The sequence below is a fragment of the Leopardus geoffroyi genome, chromosome B1, assembly GCF_018350155.1.
Source record: "Leopardus geoffroyi isolate Oge1 chromosome B1, O.geoffroyi_Oge1_pat1.0, whole genome shotgun sequence".
In the NCBI taxonomy this organism is placed as follows: Eukaryota; Metazoa; Chordata; class Mammalia; order Carnivora; family Felidae; genus Leopardus; species Leopardus geoffroyi.
In genome coordinates, this window is record NC_059327.1 from 142,125,623 (window position 1) to 142,138,862 (window position 13,240).

The 13,240-nt window shown below is 38.9% G+C and overlaps 1 protein-coding gene across 3 annotated transcripts in view; it reads right to left on the bottom strand.

Moving 5' to 3' along the window:
- Positions 1 to 10,315, bottom strand: part of MRPL1 (mitochondrial ribosomal protein L1) — a 97,883-nt gene extending 87,568 nt beyond the window's left edge. The window contains exon 1 of one of the 3 annotated variants that reach the window (XM_045473648.1): positions 10,291 to 10,315. In XM_045473648.1, the coding sequence (XP_045329604.1) occupies positions 10,291 to 10,300 (10 nt within the window). In that variant the 5' untranslated portion in view covers positions 10,301 to 10,315. Of the gene's footprint in view, positions 1 to 9,831; positions 10,028 to 10,290 lie in introns of those variants that run through there. The other 2 variants (XM_045473649.1, XM_045473647.1) reach the window with 2 other exon arrangements.
- Between the last annotated feature and the right edge of the window lie 2,925 nt (positions 10,316 to 13,240).

Sequence of the window (13,240 nt, forward strand, 5' to 3'; positions counted from 1 at the left end):
ATATAAAGTAGGGCACCGTATACCTATAAAGTGGGAGGAGAGGAATAAAGAATGGGTTCTAATTGAAGTAATAATCAAATTAGACTGCTGTATGCATTTATATATAAACCTAATGGAAACCACAAATCAAAGACCAGTAATAAATATGCAAAAATAAAGAGAAAGGAATCCAAGTATATCACTAAAGAAAGCCAACAAACCATAGAAGCAAAGAACAACTCCAAAAAGAACCATAAAACAAGTAACAAAATGGCAATAAGTACATACCTACCAACAATTACTTTGAATACTCCAGTCAAAAGACAGCACAACAAAATGGATTAAAAAGCAACACCCATCTATATGCGGCTACAAAAGACTCACTTCAGACCTAAAGATGTGCAGATTGCAGTGCCATGTCTAGCTCAGTCAACATAAGATTCTTGATCTCAAGGTCATGAGTTCACACCCCCCGCTGGGGTAGGGTTTACTTTAAAAAAAAAAAAAAAAAGTACATGAAGATTGAAAATAAAGGGATGGAAAAGCATTTATCATGCAAATGGAAGTGAAAAGAAAGCCAGGGTAGCAATACTTATATTGGACAAAATTGACTTTAAAACAAGGACTGTAACAAGAAAGAAAGAAAGAAAGAAAGAAAGAAAGAAAGAAAGAAAGAAAGAAAGACCCTGTATAATCATAAAGCGTAAAACAGAACAAGAAGATATAACAACTGTAAATATTTATGCAACAAGCACCCAATACATAAAGCAGATAATAACAAACATAAAGGGAGTAATCAATAGCAATAATAATAGTAGGGGACTTTAAAACCCACTTACATCAATGGATAGATCATCCAAACAGAACATCAACAAGGAAACCATGGTTTTGAAAGACACATTGGACAAGATGGGTCTAACAGATATATTCAGAACATGGTACATTCTACAGAATAGGTCACATATTAGGCCACAAAAGCAAGTCTCAACATATTCAAAAAGATCAAAGTCATACCATGTATCTTTTCTTTTTTTTTTTTTAACTTTTTTTTTTAATGTTTATTTATTTTTGAGACAGAGAGAGACAGAGCATGAACGGGGGAGGGTCAGAGAGAGGGAGACACAGAATCTGAAGCAGGCTCCAGGCTCTGAGCTGTCAGCACAGAGCCTGATGCGGGGCTCGAACTCACGGACCGCGCGAGATCATGACCTGAGCCGAAGTCGGCCGCCTAACCGACTGAGCCACCCAGGCGCCCCACCATGTATCTTTTCTGACCACAACACTATGAAACTAGAAATCAAGAAAAAATCTGGAAAAAAACAGTACTACATGAAGGCCAAATAACATGCTACTAAACAATGAATGGGTCAACCAAGAAATCAAAGAGGAAGTCAAAGAATACATGCAAGCAAATGGAAATGAAAACACAGTGGTCCAAAATCTCTGGGAGGCAGCAAAAGCTGTTCTAAGAGGACAGCTTATAGCAATACAAGTCTATCTCAAGAAGCAAGAAAAATCTCAAATCAACAACCTAACCATATACCTAAAGGAGCTAAAGAAAGAGGAACAAGCAAAACCCCAAAACAGCAAAAGGAATAAAATAATGAAGATTAGAGCAGAAACATATGGGGAAAAAAACCAAAACAAAACAATAGATCAATGAAACAAGGAGGTAGTTCTCTGAAAGATCAACAAAACTGATAAACCTGGAGCCAGACTCATCAGAGAGAGAGAGAAGACTCAAATAACCAAAATGAGAAATGAAAGAGGAGAAATGACAATTGATACCACAGAAATACAAAGGATTATAAGAGAGTATTATGAAAAATCATATACCAACAAATTGGACAACCTAGAAAAATGGGTAAATTCCTAAAAATATATAATATACCAAAACTGAAGTAGAAAGAAACAGAAAATAAACAGATCAATTACCAGCTATGAAACTGAATCAGTAATCAAAATTCCAACCAACCAACAAACAAAAGTCCAGGACCTGATGGCCTCACAGATAAATTCTATCAAACACTTAAAAAAGAGTTACCTAATTTTCCCAAACTATTCCAAAAAATTGAAAATGAAGGAAAGCTTCCAAATTCATTCTATGAGGCCAGTATTACCCTGATGTTGAAATGAGATAAAGGCACTAACAAGAAAGGGAACTAAAGGTTAATGTCCCCGATGAATATAGATGTAAAAATCTTCAATAAAACATTAGTAAAATGAATCCAACAATACATTAAAAAAACTCATTTACCACGATCAAGTGGGCTTTATTCCTGTGATGCAAGGTAGTTCAATATTCTCAAATCAATCAACATGTATATCACATCAATAAGGGATAAAAAACATAGTATCATTTCAACAGAAGCAGAAAGAGCAACAAAGTACAATATCCTTTCAACATAAAAACCCTCCACAAGAGGTTTAGAGGGAACATACCTCAACATAATATATGTCATGTATGAAAAACCCATAGCTAACATCATCCTCAATGGGGAAAAACTGAGAGCTTTTCCCCTAAGGTCAGGTAAACGACAAAGATGTCTACTCTCACCACTTTTATTCAACATAGTACTGGAAGTCCTGGTCACAGAAATCAGACAACAATAAGAAATAAAAGGATCCAAATCAGTAAGGAAGAAGTCAAACTTTCACTATTTGCAGATGATATGACACTTTATACAGAAAACCCAAAAGACTCCTCTAAAAATCTACTATAACTGATAAATGAATTCAGTAAGCTCACAGGACACAAAGTCAATATACAGAAATCCACTGCATGTCTATACATTAATAATGAAGTAGCAAAAAGAGAAATTAAGAAAGCAATCCCATTTACAACTGCAACAAAAATAATAAAATACATAGGAATAAATTTAAACAAAGAGGTGAAAGACCTATACTCTAAAAACTATAGAACACTGATGAAAGAAACTGAAGAGGACACAGATGGAAATATATTCCATGCTCATGTACTGAAGAACAAATGTTGTTAATATGTCCATACTACCAAAAGCGACCTACAGACTTAATGCAATCCCTATCAAAATACCAACAGCATTTTTCACAGAACTAGAATAAATAATCCTAAAATTTGGATGGAACCACAAAAGACCGTGAATAGCCAAAGCAATCTTGAAAAAGAAAAACAAAACTGAATGTATGACAATCCAAGATTTCAAAATATACTACAAATCTTCAATCAAAACAGTGTGGTACTGGAGTATCCGACTCTTGATAGCGGGTTCGTGAGTTCAAGCCTCACGTTGGGCATGGAAGCCTACTTAAAAAATAATAAAAGGGCACCTGGGTGGCTCAGTCAGTTGAGCATCCAACTCTTGATTTCAGCTGAGGTCATGATTCCAGGGTCATGGGATGGAGCCCCACATTGGACTCTGCACTGAGCATGGAGCCTGCTTGGGATTCTCTCTCTCCCCCTCTGCCCCTCTCCTTCTCACTCAAATAAAATTTAAAAAAAAAAAGAAAAGAAATATTATTCAGCCATAAAGAATGAAATCTTGGGGCGCCTGGGTGGCTCAGTTGATTAAGCGTCTGACTTCGGCTCAGGTCATGATCTCACGGTCCGTGAGTTCGAGCCCTGCGTCAGGCTCTGTGCTGACCGCTCAGAGCCTGGAGCCTGTTTCAGATTCTGTGTCTCCCTCTCTCTGACCCTCCCCCGTTCATGCTCTGTCTCTCTCTGTCTCAAAAATAAATAAACATAAAAAAAAAAATTAAAAAAAAAAAAAAAAAAGAATGAAATCTTGGGGCGCCTGGGTGGCTCAGTCGGTTAAGCGTCCGACTTTGGCTCAGGTCATGATCTCGCAGTCCATGGGTTCGAGCCCCACGTCGGGCTCTGTGCTGACAGCTCAGAGTCTGGAGCCTGTTTCAGATTCTGTGTCTCCCTCTTTCTCTGACCCTCCCCTGTTCATGCTCTCTCTCTGTCTCAAAAATAAATAAATGTTAAAAAAAAAAAAAAATTTAAAAAAAAAAAAAAAAGAATGTAATCTTGCCATTTGCAACAACATAGATGGATTTAGAAATTATAATGGCGGGGTGCCTGAGTGGCTCAGTCAGTTAGGCAGCAGACTCTTGATTTCGTCTCAGGTCATGATCTCACAGTTTGTGAGACCATGCCCCACATGGAGCTCACACTGCTAGTGCATGGAGCCTGCTAAAAAAGTAAAAAAAAAAAAAAAAATTATAATGGTATGTGAAGTGAGTCAGTCAGAAAAAGACTAATAACATAGGATTTCACCCACATGTGGAATTTAAGAAACAAAACAAAGAGATAAACCAAAAAAAAAAAAAAAAAAAAACACAAAAACAAAACAAAGCAAAACAAAAAAAACAGACTTAACTACAGAGAAGAAACTGATGGTTACCAGAGGGGAGGTGGGTAGGAGGATAGGTGATACAGGTGAACGGGAGGGATTAAAGAGAACACTTACCATGATAAGCACTGAGTGGTGTACAGAATTGCTGACTTACTATATCATACAACTGAAACTAATATAACACTGTATGTCAACTATATTGGAATTTAAATAGATCATCATTATCATCATAACATTTTTATAATGGCAAAACTGCAGAAACAAACCCAAACATTTACCTACAGTAGAACGGATAAATTATGGTATATTCCTATAATGGAAAGCTAGAGAAGTATAAAAATGACTATATTATATGGATGAATTTCACAAACATAATTTTGAGCAAGAAAAGCAATTGGCAGGGGCACCTGAGTGGCTCAGTGGGTTAAGCATCTCACTTCAGCTCAGGTCACGATCTCTCACTTTGTAAGTTTGAGCCCCACGTGGGGCTCTGTGCTGACAGCCCAGAGCCTGGAGCCTGCTTCAGATTCTGTGTCTTCTTCTCGCTCTGTCCCTCCCCTGCTCGCCCTCTGTCTCTCTCTCTCAAAAATAAATAAACATTAAAAAAAAATTTTTTTTTTAAATCACACATGGTAGGAGTGCCTGAGTGGCTCAGTCAGTTGAGTGGCCGACTTCAGCTCAGATCACCATCTCGCAGTTCGTGAATTCAAACCCCACATCAGGCTCACTGCTGTCAGCGTGGCGGCTGCTTTGGATCCTCTGTCCAAGACTACACGCGCTCACTCTCTCTCAAAAATAAATGTTAAAAATATCACACATGGTAAATGAAGGAACAGCAATTATCCATTCAAGGTTTGGCAAACTCTTCCAAATAATAATTCTAATTGTACTAAACAAGAAACCAATAACCTTGGCAAGATCCGCAAAATAATAATTCTCTTGAATATAATAATTCCAACTTACTATAAAACAATCTACCACCATTATTTGGAATCCCAAGTCAGGACAACCAGAGATTAACTTTTCAACAGAAATCTATGAAACTGTGACGGACTAATAAAAAACAAATTGCAAAAATACCACTACGTTGACCCTTGAACAACACAAGTTTAAACTACGTGCATCCACTTATATGCAGATTTTCAATAAATACAGTATAGTACTGTAAATGTATTTTCGCTTCCTCATGATTTTCTTAATAACATTTTTTCCAGCTTACTTTATTGTAATAATACAATATATAATACATATAACGTACAAAATACGTATTAATCAACTGTTATCAGTAAGACTTCAAGTCAACATTAGGCTATTAGCAGTTCCATTTTTGAGTTAGGGGGAAGCGAGGGAGAGAGGGGGAGAGGGTGTGTGACAGTTACCATGGTCTGTCCCTGTTCCACTAGCTGGGGGTAGACTCAATAAAGAAAGAAACTAAAAAAAATAAGAAACTAAAAAAAATGTTATATGCGTATTAGCAACTGCACGGGATTGGGGGGGGGGGGGCACACTCCTAATCCCTACACTGTTCAAGGGTCAACTATATTTAAATAGCACTGTTAGATCATCATACCTGTGTTTTTAATCCCTCTGTAGTCAATCTGTCTATGTGTATTATTACATGCCATTAACACATTTCTTCTCCCCTCACTCTTAGCAGATAACCTTGCTTGCTACTTCAGAGAAAATAGAATTATCTCAACTACTTATGAACCTACCTGAATCTGTACTCTCAAGTCACTCCCACACCCACCCCTTGGAAAAGAGAAATTATTCCCTCTCCTTTGCTAGTTTATTCTTTTTTTTTTTTTTAAACATTTATTTATCTTCAGAGAGAGAGAATCTCAAGCAGGCTCCACACTATCAGTGCAGAACCCAACGTGGGGCTCGAAGATCATGAGGTCAGGTCGTGAGATCATGACCTGAGCCAAAATCAAGAGTAGGCTTAACCGACAGACACCCAGGCACCCCTCCTTTGCCAGTTTATTCTTATACCTGAAACTGAAAGGTTAGAGTTCTGTAATCCTCAGTTTCCCTAGGAGACCTTATCCATCTAGTCTTTGCCTTTCCACTACACCCACCACACTCCGGGCCACCATCATCTACCATATGATTACTGCAACAAATTCAAAACTATTCTATCTTCTACCCTTGGTCTTCTCTATTTCTTTTCTACCTACCAGTAAGACGGATCATTTAAAAGTGAAAATACCATGATATCCCTAAAATGCTTGGATGACTTGATCATTGAATAAAGTGAATTGCTAACAAGGTCCTCCATGAGCTACTTCTAACCTACTGTGATCTTCATCTAACAGGACTCTCTTCCATACTTGCCATACTTCAGATACACCGGCCTCCTTTCAGTTTCTAAGACACACCCTGTTTTTTAACCACTTTAGTATTTTCAAATATAAAATTAATCTTCCCTCCATCTGTAACATTCTCCCCTACCCACCCCCCCTCATTCCCTTTCCATAGCTAATTCCTAAAGATCCTATGATCTTCGAGGGATATTTCAGGGACTCTATTAAAGTACTACTTCAGAAAAGTCTTCCCTGAAGATTCAGAATAGGCTAGGCCTCCTCACGTACACTCCTATAGCACCTTGTACTTTCCCCTCACATCACTTAGGACAATTGCAATTAAAGAAAATAACTAGCCAATTAATGTCTGCTCCTCATAAATGATAAGCATCATGGGGAGGGAATGTGTATAGCTTATCCACCATTTCTGTCCCTATCACATAGCACAGTATTTGTTTAAACACACACACACACACACACACACACTAAACATCTGTTGAATAAAGGAAGTAAATCCAAACAAATGAAAGCACAAAGTGGATTTAAATTACTTTAAATATTATTCATTACAACACATGGAAGAGGGGTGGCATTTTGTTGAAGATCCATTGATTTTTTCATTTATTCAACAATGAATATGCCAACAAAACATGTGCTAGCACTGCTTTAAGCATTTAGTGAACAAACCAAACAAAAATCCCTGTCCTCATGGAGCTTACATCCTAGCGGGGGGAGATAACACTATTAAACACAAAATGGTAGTGATGGAGAGGGGGGAACCCAGTGGGTAAAAGTGACTGAGTCAAGAGGACAGTGGGTTGCAATTTTAAGTTAAAGTAGGCCTCATCAAAAAGGTGACATGTGAGCAAAGACTTGAAAGAAATGAGAAAATTACTCACACAAATATCTAGAAAAAGTGTTTGAGACTCACCCCAGCTGGGAGAAAAAGTTCTCCCAAGGCAGAAATGTTCTTGGGGTTGATGAGGGAACAAGGAAGCTAGTGTGGCTAGAGCACACTGAGTGAGGGAACAGGGTAGCTGTGAACAGGTCAGAGGGTAAGCTGGGTAAATGGGGGTGGGACTAAGCAGGAACAAGATGATCTGGAATACCCTCGGCAGTGCCATCCAATGGAAGTATAATGTAAACTACATGTATAATTTTAAATTTTCCAGTAGCCACAATAAAAAAGGTAAAAAAGAAACCAGTGAAATAAAAATTAACATATTTTATTACAGCTAATACCACAAAATATTATCATTTCAACATGTTATCAGTATAAAAATTTCAGGTGTTCTACTGTTTTTGGTACTAAGTCCTCAAAATCTAATGTGTATTTGACACACTCAATTCAAATTAGCTATGTCTGAAGTGCTCAATAGTGGATAACAACATGGACAGAACAACTGCAGGCCATTCTAAGGACTTTAGATTTAGAAAAATGGGGAGACTTTCAGAATTTTGAGCATAAGAGTAAGTTATAGGACCAATTTCACTACTTGTTGAGAGTATAGAGAAATCCAGGTGAGGAATGGTAACAGCATGCAAGGTAGTTGCTAGAGTTGTGAGAAGTTAGATTTTGGATTTTATTTCAAGGGTAAAATCAACAAGATTTGTCAACTATTTATTTAACGTGAAGTATGGGGAAAAGGGGGAGTTGAGGATATTCTGAGGTTTGGGCCCAGACAACTGAAACATTGAAGTTATCATCAAATGACATGAGAAAGACCACAGAATATGAAGAGCTTGATTTTAGACAAGTGTTAAGTGCTAATAAGATATACAAGTGGAGATCTAGAACTGGCAGATGAGTTTAAGAATCTAAAGTTCAGGAGATGTCCCAACTGTAGATATAAATTTGAGAACCATTAGATATGGACAACAAACATAAATTTGAGAGCCATTAAGATATAGACAATAGTCGAAGCCAGGAGACTTAAATGAGATCACCCAAGGAGTGAAGAATTTATATACAAAAGACATGAAGATGAAAGATGGGATCTTGGCCCCTGAGACATCCCAAGGTAAGAGGAGGAGGAACCAGCAAAGTAATGTGAGAAATGACAGTGAGATAAAATTAAAAAAAAAAAAAAAATTATGAGAGCAAGGAATCTTAGAAGACAAGAGAAGAAAATGTGACAAGCAGAGAATAACTTTTAGTTCTCTTTTTGGTTTGTCTAATATAATGTTATTTCTGTCATACATGAAGATAATATTAGTCTCTTTTGCTCACTTAGTAATCAGGAGCTGTGATCTCTTGCCACCACTCTTTTAAGCAACAACTATCCCAAATAGAGAATGCTGGTCTTGACACTAAACTTTCCTGTAAGAAGCTCAAAGAAAAACATAGGAGGCAGTTAAAAAAAAAAAAAAAAAAAAAAAATCACTGGCCTGTGAGTGAAGCTTCAGTTCTTCCTCCAGCTACTGACTAGTTATATGAACTGCGACATACCTTAACAGGATGTTTCTTCCTCTGTAAAATGCGAGTGATGCTGGGGGCTGCCTCCACTTAAAGAGCTACCTTAATTAAGTAACAAAAAGTATCAGTGCCTCAAAAACACAAAACAAAAATTAAAAAGCACTGTACAAAAAAAAAAAACAAAAAACAACATTGTACCAAAAAAGGGCTGTCCTCCTAGACAATTGGAGCTTACTAAGTGCTGAAAAGATCTGCTATCAAGGAGTACTACACAATTAGTCTCCAAATGATAAATGTTGATGCAAATTAGGCAGGGTCTAGACATTAAAGAATTGCCTGCAACAACGTACTCCCAAAAGCACCCACGGGTATTTTGTAAAGTGTTCAAGTTTACAGATGTAGGTCACTCAGATATACCACCTCTTCCATACCAGAACTCACTTCTCTTAATCAAATTCCTTTCCCGCGCAGCCCACACCCCCAGTAACGCAGACAGAACCGTGTCTTGGCCTCCGTCCCTACGGGTGACTGCCGGGGGCGGGGGTGCCGGGAGCAGTGTGCATCCCTCCCCCCACCCCCCACTCCACCCCTAAGGTGGACGGCTCCAGAAAGGAGTGAAACCTCTGATAAGGTCGCTTTTAAGTAGCAATAACCCTCTGGAGGACTTAGAACCCCAAAACAGCAGGAAACTTTTCGAGCCCCAGTGCAGACCCCTGCTTAGGAGAGTCCGGCTTACAACTGGAGACTCCACGCTACAGCTATTTTCCCCCTAAGCGCAAACAACTGCTTGCTTTACCTCTACCGAGGTATCTTATGGTCGCCGCCATGTCGACGATTCCGGATTGTGTTGACGAAATGGGTCCTACGCTTCAACTTGGAAGAAACTTAAAAAGGGTTCCTCTCCGGAATTGGCAGAGGGGGAAGGATTAGAAAGAGCAAGAGGAAAAGGGGCGGGAACCTAAACAGGCTCTCAAGCCTGCAGGGAAGGGCGAACAACGCCTGTGCCCCGTGGCGGTGTTACACTCAGTCTCCCGTGCTAGTCTTCCGTGCTAGGACCCTATGTTTCGTGGTTCCGGTAAGGCAACTTAAACTATCTTCAGAGAAATCTCCTCGTGGAAAATACGGTCCTGTTGGCATTGCCCTGTTTTATTTCTTTTTTTCCTCTTTGATTCTGCATATGAACTCAGAACGATAATTTTAATATATTGTGAGAATACCCAGGAAAGCATGAAAAACAAAATCTGAAGAATCTCACCAGCTTCCATCGCTCCATTTCCAGCCTGAAAAAACTTTAAAATTCGCCAGGTTTTCCACTACCACCCAAGGCGGGTGTCCCACTCACTTTCTTTTTATCTCAACCCAAGATCAACGTGGTTCTAAGTTAATCTTAACATTAATCAGCTCTACAATTTCCTTCTGCTGGCAAGCTGGAACATTAGAATCAATTGAATAATACTTGAAAATTTTGTATAACACTTCTAGTTTTAAAATGGCAGGTTTGAGACCTATGCACTGGTTATTATGACTGAAAAAAAAAACAGTATCCTTTCCATTACGTCACAGCTGTTGGCGGCGTCGTTTAATCTAAAATGAATTTGATCAGATTATATCACTTCCCAGTTTAATTTAAAACCCTCCAGTAACTCTCTATCCCTACACACACACACACACACACACACACACACACACACACACTCACACTCACACTTACACACTGGAGCTCCCCTCTGGTCTTTGTTATCTCCCCAGCCTCAAATAGCTGCCAACATCCTTCTTCCGCCCAAACACACATATACACGCACACTTCATTCCCCCCTCTCTTTAGAATGAATATTTTGCACCAGCTCCCTAAATAACTTTTTAAACATTTTGGCTCAAGCTTTACTCACTGATGAAGGCTCCCTCCTCCCTGAGTTATGGCCACCTCTTCCTGGTTTTGAACACTACCCAGGCATATCTGCTTATATTTGTTGAAACAGTTTAATTGAGGGATTTCTGGGTGTCTCAATCAGTTGAGTGCCCGACTTTGGCTCAGGTCATGATTGCATGGTTCATGGGTTCAAGCCCCACATTGGGCTTTGTGGTGACAGCACAGAGCCTATTTCAGAATCTCTGTCTCTCTTTCTCTCTCTCTCTCTCTCTCTCTCTTTCACTGTCTCAAAAATAAACATCAAAAAATAAAGTTTTATTGATATATATTTAATATACCATGCAATTCACCAATCTAAATTGTACAATTCAATGGTTTTTAGTAACCATCACTACAATATATCTTTTGCCACCAATCTGAGCTTTTTGTGGGCAGAAATCATATCTTATTCATTTTTATAACTTCAATGCATTACAGTACTGTGAGAAGTGAGATGATTCATTTTCAGAAATACCAAATAAAAACTGTGCTGTCTAGTTAACAATAGGTTTACAACATATTGGAAATATGTACAACCCCTTCCCCCAACAATGGAGTCCCAAACCCTTAGACCCTTCACTTCCTCTCCATATCTTGAGCTTTGCAATGAGCATGCACCAAAGAACTGAAGTCTGTGTCACTTCAAGGAATGTACATTTGTTCCAATCAGACTTCTTGTTGCCTTACATGGGCATAGACAACTTCTGGGTAAGGCTGTAACCTCTGGAATACTCAGCCAATGAAGAATCAGGGGAGGGACTTGCTTGCTAGGAGGTAAATTGTCTGCTGTCACTGCCCCGAGTGTGCCTGTCCATCAGACACCTGCTCTTGCAAGAACGTTGATTAAAGCCTTGCTTCACTGTGCTCTGAGGCTCTGCATCCCTCCTTTGACTGGGTCAGTGGGTTTATTTCTCAAAAGTATCTGGCACATAAGAAGCCATCAATAAATGTTTGATAGTAAATGAATATATACCTGCATGAATTAGTGACTCCATTAGAATGGCAAGCCTGCAAAATTAACTTGCTTCCATGAAGCTGCCCACAAGAAGTTGGACTGAATCAAAGTAAGAATTTTCATGCTTTATTTCATATTTATATATTGTACCCATCTACATGAAGGATAAGATTTCTAATTTATTTCTCTGTCTTATTAATACCTAAGCAGTTACTTCAAAGTTTCCACACCCATTTATGACTGTTACATACACACACAAAAAAATTCAGGGGCTCCTGAGTGTCTCAGTTGGTTAAGTGTCCAACTCTTGATTTGGCTCAGGTCATGATCTCATGGTTCATGGGTTTGAGCCCTGCAGTGCATCGGGCAGTGCAGAGCCTGCTTGGGATTCTCTCTCCCTCTCTCTCTGCCCCTGCCCAGCCTGTGATCTCTCTCTTTGAAAAAAATTCCAAGAACTTGAATCTACTTTTATAACGTCCTTCCCTTTCTCCCTGCTTCTTTTCTTTTCTCCTTTCTTTTCACAAATATGCTACTATTTGCCATGTGACAAGTAGTGTGCTTGGCTATGCAGAGATGTGGCAAAAAAAACCCAACACAGCCGTTAATCCCATGATCCTTAAAAATTAATTTTTTAATGTTTATTTTTGAGAGAGAGCATGAGCAGGAGAGGGACAGATTGAGAGGGGGACAGAGGATCCGAAGCGGGCTCTCCACTAACATCAGTGAGCCAGATGTGGGGCTCAAACCCACAAACCATGAGGTCATGACCTGAGCTAAAGTTAGATACTCAACTGACTGAGCCACCCAGGCAACCCCAGAATTAATTTCATTTGAGGATAAGTTTAAGGGTTTGGGCAAGTTCACCAAATCCATTTCCAGACAAAAACACTTAGATTAAAAATGCTTTTCCTTAGTCTCTACAATTCCCCTTTTCCATAACTAAGATCAGTTGGCCTCCATCCGTGCACATCTTTATGTCTCCTGTTATAACAAGATAATTTAAACACTCAATATTGGGACTCAGAGTAACATGTAGTATGCTTGTAGTAGTAACCTTATTAAAGCTGTGTTCTGTAGAAGTGAAACTTATCTAACTGCCCACTTTGACCATCAGAACTTGATGGCATTAGTCAGTGATGGCAAAGTCCAGTTATCTATATATAATAACACATAAAGAGGTTATTTAACTTGAGACTAAAAACTACAAAAATCCACACTCTGAAATGGGAACTCCGAGCCTCTAAATATTGAGTATGTAATGAGGGTCTCGCTGAAGAGGGGCAGTAGAAGTTTTGGTTAAGCAGTGGTGCTCTGGAGCCAAACATTCTGGGTTTGAATCCC